At 51.3% G+C, this 14,124-nt stretch overlaps 4 protein-coding genes across 4 annotated transcripts in view; 2 read left to right on the top strand and 2 right to left on the bottom strand.

Moving 5' to 3' along the window:
* The first annotated feature begins 923 nt into the window (after positions 1 to 923).
* Positions 924 to 3,359, top strand: LOC132207248 (late histone H2B.L4-like). The gene has a single exon (XM_059642476.1). The coding sequence runs from the start codon at positions 948 to 950 to the stop codon at positions 1,326 to 1,328; it is 381 nt and encodes a 126-aa protein (XP_059498459.1). The 5' UTR covers positions 924 to 947; the 3' UTR covers positions 1,329 to 3,359.
* A 42-nt stretch (positions 3,360 to 3,401) lies between these two features.
* LOC132207252 (uncharacterized) overlaps positions 3,402 to 14,124 on the top strand; it is a 27,505-nt gene continuing 16,782 nt past the window's right edge. The window contains exon 1 of the mRNA XM_059642480.1: positions 3,402 to 3,799. Within this exon, the coding sequence (XP_059498463.1) occupies positions 3,411 to 3,799 (389 nt within the window). The 5' untranslated portion in view covers positions 3,402 to 3,410. The remainder of the gene's footprint in view (positions 3,800 to 14,124) is intronic.
* On the bottom strand, positions 4,394 to 4,938 carry LOC132207236 (histone H3.2). Its single transcript, XM_059642465.1, has one exon. The coding sequence runs from the start codon at positions 4,902 to 4,904 to the stop codon at positions 4,659 to 4,661; it is 246 nt and encodes an 81-aa protein (XP_059498448.1). The 5' UTR covers positions 4,905 to 4,938; the 3' UTR covers positions 4,394 to 4,658.
* LOC132207230 (histone H4) lies at positions 5,324 to 6,323 on the bottom strand. Its single transcript, XM_059642460.1, has one exon. It carries the CDS (start codon positions 6,314 to 6,316, stop codon positions 6,005 to 6,007), a length of 312 nt encoding a protein of 103 aa, XP_059498443.1. The 5' UTR covers positions 6,317 to 6,323; the 3' UTR covers positions 5,324 to 6,004.

The following is a 14,124-nucleotide window of genomic DNA, read 5'->3' as shown; positions in this document are numbered from 1 at the left end:
CATGGAGAGAGTGAATAGACAGGGCTTATTGTGGTTTGTTTTGCAGCTTGTTTTCCATGGAGTGTCAGAGGCTGGGTGGTGACCGTATAGAAGATTATTCACGCTGTCCATGCCCCTCTTAATTTTATAATCAAGTTCTTTTGCCCACGGAAGAGGAGTCCAAATCTGGAGGGCATGGGTTTTGGATGAGAAAACTATGATTTAAAGGGAACTTAAGGTGGGCAATGTTTGCACACAGAGAGTGGTGCGGAATTGCAGTGAGCTGCCAGAGGAAGTGGAGGAGTTGAGTACAGCTACAACATTTAAAAGGCATCTGGACGGGTATATGAATAGGAAGGGCTTAGAGTGATGTGGGTCAAATGCTGGCAAATAGGACTAGATTAATTTCGGATATCTGGAAGCCATGGATGAGGTGGACCCACGAGTGTTGTACAATCGTCCACACTGCATGAATAGTGTCAGGTGGATAACTGCACTCCCATTTTCAGATCGCAGAGACTGACAGATATTCGACAAAGTTTCCCTCATTTAAAATCGAATTCTTAACACAATACAGCTTATTGTGTACTGCAGAAATTACAGAGTGAAGAAACAAAATAATGTTATACATGAAACGTTGCTGTGAGCAGAATAAATGCATTGTCGCAAATAAAACCTCTCAGGTACTGTGTTCATTAAATGGCAACAACTAGTTACATTTAAAGTGATCGGTATACAAAATTTCGTTTGTGTTTCACTTTCCGTTGCATATCCTGGCAGATCCACGTTGTGTCCCACAGTAACCAATCACAGAAAAGCTAATCACATGGTCTGAGATTCTTCAAAACTGCCCAATCATGAACCAGAGTTTCCCCCATCCCTCATTAGCATTGCTGACGTGGTCAGGCTATAAAAAGCGAGCTCCGCGCCCATTTTCCTTTATTGTGTGTCTGGAAGTGATCGTTTCTATGGCCGATGAGAAGAAAGCGCAGCAAGCCTCCAAGAAGGGCGCTAAGAAAATCATCAAGAAGGCGCCGGGGAAAGCCGGCAAGAGAAGGAAACGGTCCAGGAAAGAAAGTTACGGCATCTACATCTACAAAGTGATGAAGCAGGTTCACCCCGACACCGGCATCTCCTCCAAGGCGATGAGCATCATGAACTCGTTCGTCAACGATATTTTCGAGCGTATCGCGGGGGAGGCTTCCCGCCTGGCCCATTACAACAAGCGCAGCACCATCAGCTCCCGGGAGATCCAGACCGCGGTGCGGCTGCTGCTGCCCGGGGAGTTGGCCAAGCACGCCGTGTCGGAGGGTACAAAGGCGGTGACCAAGTATACCAGCTCTAAGTGAGACCCCACATTGTGCTGAGAAAACACATCCAAAACCCAACGGCTCTTTTCAGAGCCACCCACAACTTCGCTGAAACAGCTGAACCAACTTTTTGCAAATGATTTTCGGTATGTATTAGTAATGTCAGTCGGCTTTTTAAAAATAATGTAATTGTTTAAGAACTTGATGTGTGGTCCCTCATCTGCCCTTTATTTTAGGTTGCAGCCATACCCTGTCTCGTTTCCCTGAATCTGCAAAGAGCATAATTATCTCCAATGAATCATTTATCAACAACTTCCACTTTTTGAACCACTTTTCGTTTGTAAATGATTCTCGGTGTCTATAATTAATGTCTCTAATCTTTATCTTTGTTTACACAAACGTTCTAAACATTAACGTGCGGTCCCTGTCCCTCTGTCGGTTACTTTCGGTTGCCTTCCTACCCAGTCTCTCTTCCCTCCCTGTACAGAAAGCACATTCATCGTCACTCAGTCATTTTTTTTCAACAACTCCTGTGTTCCAGTTATTATTTACCCCTTGATCAGGAATTTCACCCCCTAGAAAGAAAACTAACTGCTCGAGTCCCATGAACAGATCTTGCAGAATACTTGTCATTTCAGGATTTCAGCTGTCGGTGAGAGGCTTTCAAAATGAGCTGAGATAAAGCCAGAGCCAGGATTGCAGTCGCAAGTGTGAAACTGTGTGTTCAAGGAGAATATGGGAGGGCAACTTCCAACTATTGTTTCAAGTTTTAACCCGTTCACCCCGAAAAACGTTGTGTAAGTTTTTATAAATACATCAGCGTGCACTTGTAATGTGCAAGTGAATTAAATTCTAAGAAAAATTAAACTGTTCAATCCTCTTTGTAAAACTTTACCCACTATGTTGAAGGGTTTTTCCAACTTGTCCCAATAGGGTATGAAGGCTGGATTCATCCGTGGTAATGAAAAGTTTGATCGCTTATTTGAGTCCCATTAAGAGAAATGCCGTGCGATTCCTTTTTCAATTTCCAAATCTGTAAGGGAATTTATCCGATTTTTTTTCAGTTTGCAGTGTGTGGGGCTTTCTGCTGTCGGTGAGAGTTTCAAAATGAGCCGAGACCGACCGGAAAGACTGATCCAGCACAATAAGTGAGGGCTATTTTACCATGTTTTCTGAAAACGGTGTTGCTTAGGAAGTGACAGAGATTGTGAAGTGAACATTTTTAACTGAAAGGAAATTAAATCGTAGGCATGAACGCAAAAATCCTGGTTAAAAACTCTTGGTCGTATTGCCCATGTTGGCGGGCTTTTCAAATCGGACAGAAAACGGTTTATGATTTGGCGCCCGTATTTTCCTACGGTTTCCACGCAGAGGAATTTTGTTTTATTTTCAAATCTCCCCGCGGGTTCTATCCGGTTTTGCAGAAAGCTGTAAATGAGGCTTTCTGTTGTCGGCGGGAAAATTTCCAAGTGAACCGAGAGGAAAGCAGAACAGCTGCCGGACTGGCATCGCAAAAGTGGAAATATTGTTGATCTTGTGCAATCGGGAGAGCGATTGTAAAATATTGTTTAAAGCAGGAATGCGCTCAACGGGAAAGAAACAGTTGTGATACTTTTATCAATATAACCGGGTGCTGATGTGTAATAAATTCAATCTGTGCAGAGAATAACTTTCGGCGGGCTTTTCTTTCCCGCTTCCACTTATTCTTCAGTTTTTGCGGGGAAAAAAGAACTTCAAGATCAAAAATAGACGGATTCAACTAGGCCGGGGAATCAGAGATTGTGTGAAGTATACAGTTGTATTCTAAAAGTAAATTATCTGGAATATGAACGCATTCTTCTTTGTAAATCTTCTACCCGTTTGAAACTATTGGATGGCTTTTCGAGTTTGAAAGAAAGCGGTTGATGATTTGGTGCCGGGGTTTTCCGGCCTCCTCCCCGGGCCCTCTCCGGATTGGTGAGTGAAGCAGATATCTGATTGGACATTGAAACGACATTAGGAGATACTGAAAAATGTGACCAATCAGCAATGGCCGCATCCCCATTCCTCCCGAAGGTATAAGAGGGCGGGATGTGGCCGCATTGCAGCATTCTCTGTGAAAGTGTTTGAGAGACTGTGGCGATGTCTGGGAGAGGAAAGGGCGGTGGCGGGAAAGCTCGGTCGAAGGCGAAGTCCCGGTCGTCCCGGGCTGGGCTGCAGTTCCCGGTGGGCCGTGTTCACAGGCTCCTGAGAAAGTGTAACTATGCTGAGCGTGTGGGTGCCGGAGCGCCGGTCTATGTGGCTGCGGTGCTCGAGTACCTGACGGCTGAAATCCTCGAGCTGGCCGGTAACGCGGCCCGGGACAACAAGAAGACCCGCATCATCCCCAGGCACCTCCAGCTGGCCGTGCGCAACGACGAGGAGCTCAACAAGCTGCTGGGAGGGGTGACCATCGCTCAGGGCGGGGTGCTGCCTAATATCCAGGCCGTGCTGCTGCCCAAGAAAACCGCCGCTGGGGGCGCCACTAAAAAGTGAAGGGGCCGTTCTGTAACCTGACAACCAATGGCTCTTTTCAGAGCCACCCACAAAATCAGTGCAAAGCAGCTAGACTGTCACTGCTGGTTGATTAATTTTCATTTTATGTGCAAACATAATTCCTTTTATTTTTTCCCTAACCGAGATAAAACTGGAGCAGCTACCGGACACGACGAATAAAGTCTGAGGTTTTACTGCAGGGACAGCGACTTGAAATAATAACTCAAAGCGGTATCCCCATCAATACGCTGACGGAACAAAGGACATGCAATAAGTCGCCGCAACAAAGAGGCCATTCGATACGAAACCGACCCGCCTCAGAGGATCGAATGAATACATTAGTGGGAGATTTGGTCGTGCAATTGAAATTTTGCCCAACGCATAAAAATTGTTTGCATGTTTTGATGGGCTTTTCGATTTGGTAACCTTTTCCCACCACCCTCCTCCGTCAAGCTCCGTTATAGCTGGCAATACGCCCAGTGAAGAAATTTGCCCACGGAGGCGTTTCAATCGGAAACTTATAAAATATGGGGTGCAATACTTCAATTGTGTTATGATTTCTGAACATTTATGAACCTGATTGCCCCGAGTTACCTTTTGTCTTTAATGTGAATTAGTGTATCTCAGAACCAACAAATTTCTCTAACAGAAATTATGGGAACTGCAGATGGTGGAGTATCCAAGCTGTGTAGCTAGATGCACACAGCACGCTCAGCAATATCCCGACACGTCAGCTTTTCTGCTTCTGAGATGTTGCTTGACCTGCTGCGTTCCTCCAGATACACACTTCTGTTGTCTAAGCTTCTGCAACAGCTGTGGCATTGAATCACATCGATAGCTCGCTGTGGGTTTACATTAATTAAAGTTCATAGTTCCTAACTCCCGCACCAGGCGCTGGAACGGCAGTTTGCGGATCAGCAGCTCGGTGGATTTCTGGTAGCGGCGGATCTCCCGCAGAGCCACCGTGCCGGGCCGGTAGCGATGAGGCTTCTTCACTCCACCCGTGGCCGGAGCGCTCTTGCGGGCCGCTTTGGTCGCCAGCTGCTTGCGAGGAGCTTTTCCTCCGGTGGATTTGCGCGCTGTCTGCTTGGTTCTGGCCATTCTCTTCAACTCTCTGCAACAAACACGCAAGCTGCTGCTGTCACTGCCGAGCCTGCTGCGGCGGTGCCAATTTATGGGAATGGAGAGCCCGCCCTAGAGCTGGGATTGGATACAGTCCCGTCCCTCAACCCCTCTGAGAAATGGGAACTGCAGATGCTGGAGAATCCAAGATAATAAAGTGTGAAGTTGGATGAACACAGCAGGCCAAGCAGCATCTCAGGAGCACAAAAGCTGACGTTTCGGGCCTAGACCAAACAGCTCCGGAAGGTACGGAAAAGGCAATAAAATAATTGTTGAATTCAGATTGGTTAACCTGAAATGACAGTTTGTCAATTTGAAAAAAGCCCGCCGATTTTAGGTTAAATATTTAAAGGAAAAATAATGTCCGACGACGATAAAATCTGTACTTTGTGGGATTTTTTAAAAACCAAACTTACAGTTAACGCGGAAAAGACGCGGGTTCATTGCCTGATCTGTCTCTAACAAGCAGGAGTAAAGCGGGGTGTTTTAACAAAGCCCAGATAAACGAATCAACCGGCCGCCTACCCCCCGTTAATGAATCTAAAAAACACCGCCGATTTAAGCATATTCAAAGCTAACAGGGTACTAAAGCTACACAATCTCAATTAATCGGCTCATTTTTATTTCACCCAGATATAAATAGTCCGAAAACTGTCACAGAGGGTAACAAGTCATTAAAATATCTGCATGCTTCCTTGAATGAAAACTGAACTGAATTCCTGGGAGGAATGAAATAGAAAAACTGCAATATGTAACATTTAGCATCAGGGCGAAATTACAAATCGAGATCTGAAATCCGGCTGCGGCACAGTACACCCTCGCTGTGTGCTGCCTTTCCTGTGCTCAGGTCTCCGTTCTCACTGCTTGATCTTTCTCTAACATTGGACACGAAATTAGTGTATTTTTGTAATGGAATGAGCCAAAATTAAAAGTCGCGAAAAATGTGAAATAACCAGCTGCAGTACACTGTCTCCTCCATATGTGCTGCCTTTTCCCATCCTCGGGTCTCCGCTCTCAATCGGAGGGTTTGGGTGGCTCTGAAAAGAGCCGTTGGGGTCGCTGGAAAAGGGACGAGTTGCTCAGCCGCCGAATCCATACAGCGTGCGGCCCTGGCGTTTCAGAGCGTACACCACATCCATGGCAGTCACCGTCTTGCGCTTGGCGTGTTCAGTGTAGGTCACCGCATCCCTGATCACATTCTCCAGGAAAACCTTCAGCACCCCGCGGGTCTCCTCGTAGATCAAGCCCGAGATGCGCTTGACCCCGCCACGGCGAGCCAGGCGCCGGATGGCTGGTTTCGTGATGCCCTGGATGTTATCACGGAGCACTTTGCGGTGCCGCTTCGCTCCGCCTTTTCCCAGGCCTTTGCCTCCTTTGCCTCTTCCAGACATCACGCTTTTTCACTGTAATCGCTGCCGAATGAGAGTGGAGCTGCCTCGCCTTCCATTTTTATACAGCCCGCCCCGACCTGACTGAGAAAGAGCTGACAGAGAGTGTGAGGCGGCCCGGGCAGGAAACTGAGTGACAGACAGTGAAATGTCCAGCTCCGCCTCCAGCTTACGCCCGCCCCCAACTGGATCTGGAACTAAGATATCAAAGTGTGAAGCTGGATGAACACAGCAGGCCAAGTAGCATCTCAGGAGCACAAAAGCTGACGTTTCGGGCCTAGACCCTCCATCAGAGAGGGGGATGGGTGAGAGTTCTGGAATAAATTGGGAGAGAGGGGGAGGAGGACCGAAGATGGAGAGAAAAGAAGATAGGTGGAGAGGAGAGTAGAGGTAGGGAGGTGTGGAGGGGATAGGTCAGTCCAGGGAAGACGGACAGGTCAAGGAGGTGGGATGAGGTTAGTAGGTAGGAAATGGAGGTGCGGCTTGAGGTGGGGGGAAGGGATGGGCGAGAGGAAGAACAGGTTAGGGAGGCAGAGACAGGCTGGGCTGGTTTTGGGATGCAGTGGGGGGAGGGGATGAGCTGGGCTGGTTTTGGGATGCGGTGGGGGAAGGGAAGATTTTGAAGCTGGTGAAGTCCACATTGATACCATTGGGCTGCAGGGTTCCCACGTGGAATATGGGTTGCTGTTCCTGCAATCTTCGGGTGGTATCATTGTGGCACTGCAGGAGGCCCATGATGGACATGCATTCATCCAGATTGAATTCTCTAAGTCATTTTCCAGCCCATCGAGGTATTTGATCAAGATCCATTTGTAATCTTAGGACACGTTCTCCCCTTAATACTATGCTACACACTTTGTTATCATCCACAAACGTGTTTACCATGACTTCTCATTCAGATCATTTATATAATGACAAGCAAAAGAGGACTCAGTCCCAATCCCTGGGGAACACTTCTGGATGACAGGCCTACAGTCCAAAAAGCAACCCTCCATCTTCACTCTCTGTCTCTTGCCACTCAGCCAATTATACCTTGCTTCCCTTTGCAACAAGTGTTCCACCCTACACCATGCTGAACTCATACAATGTGTTGAATGTGGCTGGTTTCTGTGGTAGGGAATTACAAAGGATCACCACTTTCTAAATAAAGAGACTCTCACCTACTCAGCCATGAATGGCTTATCCTTTCTCCTAAAAATATGACTACTATCAACATGAATATTCTTTTTGCATTTACATTTTCTTGGTCTGACAGTGTCTTACAGATTTCTAAGAGAATCCCTCATTCTTCTGAATTTCAGCAGATATATTCACAACCAATTCAACCTCTCCTTCATCCCAGTAAGCTGCCTGTTAAAATTATATTCACAGCAATACCATCCTTACTCAGTAAGAAGGCCAAACCTGCTCTCAATATTCTAACTGCTGTCTCACAGATGTCCTGATAAATTGTCACAATTCACTGTTTCCACATGCTCAAATCCACGTTCCACAAAGGCCAACATACCTCTCGCCTTCCTCACTGTCTGCTGCACCTGCATACTTACTTTCAATGATTTGTGTATGAGACACACAGGTCTTGTTGCAAATATCACTGTGTCACTTTATCGACATTCAGAAAATGACCTCCCTTCCTTTTATTTTGTTACCAAATTGGATAACCAAACAGTTACCCACATTAAACAGTGTCAGATATTCATTTGCCCACTGTCTCGATTTCATCCCACACAATGCATCCTCTTTTAGAGCTGACCATCCAACTAACTTTGTGTCATTTTAAAACCTGGAGATATTACATTTGTTTCCCTCATCCAAATCACTGTGAATGTATTGCAAAGAGTTTTCATCCTAAAACTGATTCTTGCCATTGAGAAAAGAAATCCATTCATTCCCCCTTCGAGTTTCCTATTATCCAGCTAATTAAAAATAAAATCATTCAGAATGCTTTGCACCAATCACATTTCCTTGATGTTCACATGCTAATATCTTATGTTGGATTTTGTTAAAAAGTTTTTTCTTGTAAATTAAAATGAACTCATCTGCTTTATCATCCCTACTCCGGTAGATTTGTCAGGCTGGGAACATAGAACAGTACAGCAGACGAGCAGTTCTTTCAAATCCATGCTGACTTTGTCTGATCGTGATATTTTATCCCAATTATCTGCATTTTTCCCCCTGCAGGCTGACTGGTCTAAAATTACAAGTTTTACCTCTACACACCTCTTACAAATAGATTGTTTACATTAGCTACCCTCCAATCTTTGGAAGTTATTGTAGCTCCTATGAAGATCTGGAACATCGCCATCAATACACCCACTATGAGCTCTGGGATATTAGTTATCCGTCCCTGGTTCCCAGCCTTCAGTCCTATCAATTTTCCCAACACAATTTACTGAACAATACTGACTTGATTCAGTTTCTCCATCTCATTCAACTCTCTTTTCCCCAACATTCCTGACGTGTTATGTGTGTCATCCTATGTGAACATAGAACGACAGTGAGTATTCAGTTGGATTTTCATTGTAAGTGAGGTACATTTGTGTTTATCAACGTAGGTTTATTTCCATTCTCCTTTTACATATTTATCAAGACATTAAAAGTTAGTTTTTAATGGCTTCTGCAATTATAACCTTTTCCTCATTTCCTCATTCATAATCAATGCATTCGTTTATTCCTTCTTTCCTGATTTTAAATTGTTCCCCAGCTTCAGGTACTTTTAATTTTTTTCAAGTTCTTTTTCTCAATTTGTACGCCTCTTCCTTGGGTCAAAAACGGTGTTAAATTGACCTCTTAAATGACTGTTTTGTAAACTGTAAAAAGAGCACCTTCCATACTGACGAATACATCCATTTAAACGGTTTTGGGCAGCTGATGAGGAGGAACACGTTCTTGATATAGAGCAAGTTCTCCTCCAAGCCACGCACCACACTAACTTAGAAATATATCCCTCGCTTCACTGTCGCGGGGCCGGGTTAATGTAGGGGATCTGGGGGCCGGCACGGACAGGGATGGGCGGAAGGGCCTGTTTCTGTAACGTCTCTAAACGGGGACCGGGTTAATGTAGGGGATCTGGGGGCCAGCACGGACGGGGATGGGCCGAAGGGCCTGTTTCTGTAACGTCTCTAACCGGGGGCCGGGTTAAAGTAGGGGACCTGGGGATGTCGGTGGGGTTGGGGCGTCGGGGGGGGGGGGGTCGACACGGGGTCCGCGGAGAGACCCCCCCCACCACCCCTGCCGCGAGGACAGGCCAAGCGCCCAAACACCGCCCCCCCCACCCCCACCCCCACCCTCCCGACCAACACCCATTCCTATGTAAACGCGTCACGCCTGCAGTTCTGGCCTCCCGCCAGCGGATGGCGGTAGCCGGGATCGGTTGGAGGTGAATCGGGTCGGGGGCGGGGGGTGGGCGCAGTGCTCACCGGTGACGAAGACCCTGACGGCCCGGCTCGGGGGGCGGGGGGAACCAGGCCGCCGTCGACCCGTCCTCCTCCACGCTGTGACGGCAAACGTAGCTGACCAGCCCCGTCAGGGCAGCGACGAGGCGGAAGGCGGGTGGGGGGGGCGGCGCTGGCACCGGGGAAGACCCACCTGCCCCGACCCCCAGCCCGGTACAGCCCGAACGTCCGGTTGCCCTAGCGGACCCCCCGGGCCGGGGCCAGGCAGGTGACGGTAACGTTCTCCCTGAGGTGGTAAACCCCGGTCCTCTGGCCCAGGGTGATCCGGGTCGGGGCCGGGCCGTCTGCAGGGGACCCCCCCCCCCCGGGGGAGGGGGCGGGTGTGCGGGGTCGGCCGGTGTTGGGGGGGGCAACAGAGGTGCGTACGGTCAGCTCGGGGCGTCCATCTTGCCTCCCCCACCCCACACCCGCTCTCCCCGTCCCCACCCTCCCCCCTCTCCCTCCGTCAGCCCCCACCCCCACCCTGACCCCCCGCTCACCCCGTCCCCACCCTCCCCCCTCTCCCTCCGTCAGCCCCCACCCCCAGCCCTGACCCACCCTCCCCGTCACTACCCTCCCCCCTCTCCCTCCGTCAGCCCCCACCCCCAGCCCTGACCCCCCGCTCACCCCGTCCCCACCCTCCCCCCTCTCCCTCCGTCAGCCCCCACCCCCAGCCCTGACCCACCCTCCCCATCCCTACCCTCCCCCTCTCCCTCCGTCAGCCCCCACCCCAGCCCTGACCCACCCTCCCCGTCACTACCCTCCCCCCTCTCCCTCCATCAGCCCCCACCCCCAGCCCTGACCCACCCTCCCCATCCCTACCCTCCCCCTCTCCCTCCGTCAGCCCCCACCCCTGCCCTGACCCCCCACCCTCCCCATCCCTACCCTCCCCCTCTCCCTCCGTCAGCCCCCACCCCTGCCCTGACCCCCCGCTCTCCCCGTCCCTACCCTCCCCCCTCCCTCTGTCAGCCCCTGACCCCCCGCTCTCCCCGTCCCTACCCTCCCCTCCCCCCTCCCTCTGTCAGCCCCTGACCCCCCGCTCTCCCCGTCCCTACCCTTCCCCCTCCCTCCGTCAGCGCCCACCCCTGCCCTGACCCCCGGCTCTCCCTGTCCCTACCCTCCCCCTCTCCCTCCGTCAGCCCCTACCCCGGCCCTGACCCCCCCTCCCCGTCACTACCTTCCCCGGCCCTGACCCCCCCTCCCCGTCACTACCTTCCCCGGCCCTGACCCCCCCTCCCCGTCACTACCTTCCCCGGCCCTGACCCCCCCTCCCCGTCACTACCTTCCCCGGCCCTGACCCCCCCTCCCCGTCACTACCTTCCCCCTCTCCCTCCGTCAGCCTCATCCACGCATCCCCCCCACCACTCGGTCTCTCTGTCTCTCTCTCTCCCGCTGTCTCTCCTGGGATACTTCCCCAGACTCCCCCGACTCTCCTCTGGGGAGATATTTCTCCTCATCTCACTCACAGAGACAGAGATGGAAACAGGCCCTTCGGCCCATCCCCGTCCGTGCCGGCCCCCAGATCCCCTACATTAGCCCGGCCCCCGTTTAGAGACGTTACAGGTACAGGCCCTTCGGCCCCTCCCCGTCCGTGCCGGCCCCCAGATCCCCTACATTAACCCGGCCCCCGTTTAGAGACGTTAGGGAAAAAGGCCCTTCGGCCCACCCCGTCCGTGCCGGCCCCCAGATCCCCTACATTAACCCGGACCCCGTTTAGTGTGTGGGCTCCCAATGGACTCTCGGACCCTGAGCGAGCAGCTCAGGGGGGCGTGCGGGGAGAGTTCAGGGAGCTGAACGTGCTCGGTGTGTCGGCGGGGGGCAGGTTGCAGATGGATGGGAAACGGGGTTGAGGGGTAGTTGGAGAGGAGGGAGGGGCGCGAAACTCGATGGGGAGCTGGCAGAGATCTCGGAGGAGGGTGAGGGGGGGATGTGAACAGGAGGGTGAGGACTGTAGGGGCTGGAGGAGGTGACGGAGACAGGGAGGGAGGGGATTTGAACAGGAGGATGAGGGCTGTAGGGGCTGTAGGAGGTGTCGGAGATAGGGAGGGAGGGGATTTGAACAGGAGGGTGAGGGCTGTAGGGGCTGGAGGAGGTGACGGAGATAGGGAGGGAGGGGATTTGAACAGGAGGGTGAGGACTGTAGGGGCTGGAGGAGGTGACGGAGATAGGGAGGGAGGGGATTTGAACAGGAGGGTGAGGGCTGTCGGGGCTGGAGGAGGTGACGGAGATAGGGAGGGAGGGGATTTGAACAGGAGGGTGAGGGCTGTAGGGGCTGGAGGAGGTGACGGAGATAGGGAGGGAGGGGATTTGAACAGGAGGGTGAGGGCTGTAGGGGCTGGAGGAGGTGACGGAGATAGGGAGGGAGGGGATTTGAACAGGAGGGTGAGGGCTGTCGGGGCTGGAGGAGGTGACGGAGATAGGGAGGGAGGGGATTTGAACAGGAGGGTGAGGGCTGTCGGGGCTGGAGGAGGTGACGGAGATAGGGAGGGAGGGGATTTGAACAGGAGGGTGAGGGCTGTAGGGGCTGGAGGAGATGACGGAGATAGGGAGGGAGGGGATTTGAACAGGAGGGTGAGGGTTGTAGGGGGTGTCGGTTACGACCTCCTACCCCAGAGCATGTACTGGACAACTCGGCTGAATCTCAGTTGGACTGTGACGCCCAACATGGTCGACTCCTTCTGTTTACAGTTTGACTTTATTCAGGCCCAGGTTCCCCTGTGTGAACAAACAGGGATTTACACTCACACTCACTCCCCTCACACTCTCACCCTCTCCCTCACTCTCTCACAGTCACTCACTCACACTCACTCACTCCCTCTCGCTCTCTCTCTCTCATTCACTCTCTCTCCCAGATTCTCTCTCCTTCACTACATCTCCAACACTCCCTCCCTCACTCTCATATATACTCCTTCATCACCTGTCCATCACTCTCACCCTCTCCCGCTCTCTGACATCCGCTCCCTCCTTCACACAGTCTGCAGTGTCAGGTGTGAGTATGTTTCTGTGTGTGTGTGTGTGTGTGTGTGTGTGTGTGTGTGTGTGTGAGAGAGAGAGAGGTGTGTGTGTGTGAGAGAGAGAGAGAGAGAGGTGTGTGTGTGTGTGAGAGAGAGAGGTGTGTGTGTGTGAGAGAGAGAGGTGTGTGTGTGTGTGTGTGAGAGAGAGAGAGAGGTGTGTGTGTGAGAGAGAGAGGTGTGTGTGTGTGAGAGAGAGAGATGTGTGTGTGTGTTTGAGAGAGAGAGAGGTGTGTGTGTGTGAGAGAGAGAGGTGTGTGTGTGTGTGTGTGAGAGAGAGGTGTGTGTGTGTGTGTGTGAGAGAGAGAGAGAGGTGTGTGTGTGAGAGAGAGAGAGAGGTGTGTGTGTGTGTGTGAGAGAGAGAGAGGTGTGTGTGTGTGTGTGAGAGAGAGAGAGGTGTGTGTGTGTGTGTGAGAGAGAGAGAGGTGTGTGTGTGTGTGTGAGAGAGAGAGAGGGGTGTGTGTGTGTGTGTGTGAGAGAGAGAGGTGTGTGTGTGTGAGAGAGAGGTGTGTGTGTGTGTGTGAGAGAGAGGTGTGTGTGTGTGTGTGAGAGAGAGGTGTGTGTGTGTGTGTGAGAGAGAGGTGTGTGTGTGTGTGTGAGAGAGAGGTGTGTGTGTGAGAGAGAGAGAGAGGGGTGTGTGTCTAAGAGAGAGGTGTGGGTGTGTGTGTTTGTGAGTATGTGAGAAAGAGAGGTGTGTGTGTGAGAGAGAGAGAGAGGTGTGTGTGAGAGCGAGAGAGGGGTGTGTGTGTGAGAAAGAGAGGTGTGGGGGTGTGTGTGTGTGTGTGTGTGTGTGTGTGAGAGAGAGAGGTGTGTGTGTGTGAGAGAGAGGGGTGTGTGTGTGAGAGAGAGGGGTGTGTGTGTGAGAGAGAGGGGTGTGTGTGTGTGAGAGAGAGAGGTGTGTGTGTGTGAGAGAGAGAGGTGTGTGTGTGTGTGAGAGAGAGGTGTGTGTGTGTGAGAGAGAGAGAGAGAGGTGTGTGTGTGAGAGAGAGAGGTGTGTGTGTGAGAGAGAGAGGTGTGTGTGTGTGAGAGCTAGAGAGGTGTGTGTGTGTGCGAGAGAGAGGTGTGTGTGTGAGTGTGTGTGAGAGAGAGAGAGAGGAGTGTGTGAGAGAGAGAGAGGTGTGTGTGTGTGTGTGTGTGTGAGAGAGAGAGAGAGGTGGGTGTGTGTGTGAGAGAGAGAGAGAGGTGTGTGTGTGTGTGTGTGTGTGAGAGAGAGAGAGAGGTGTGTGTATGTGTGAGAGAGAGAGGTGTGTGTGTGAGAGTGAGAGGTGTGTGTGTGTGAGAGAGAGAGGAGTGTGTGAGTGAGAGAGGTGTGTGTGTGTGTGTGTGAGAGAGACGTGTGTGTGTGAGAGAGAGACGTGTGTGTGTG

Source organism: Stegostoma tigrinum, chromosome 44 (genome assembly GCF_030684315.1).
Source record: "Stegostoma tigrinum isolate sSteTig4 chromosome 44, sSteTig4.hap1, whole genome shotgun sequence".
Taxonomy (NCBI): domain Eukaryota; kingdom Metazoa; phylum Chordata; class Chondrichthyes; order Orectolobiformes; family Stegostomatidae; genus Stegostoma; species Stegostoma tigrinum.
Note: the sequence above shows the minus strand (reverse complement) of the source record. Positions and strands in the feature narration are given on the sequence as shown.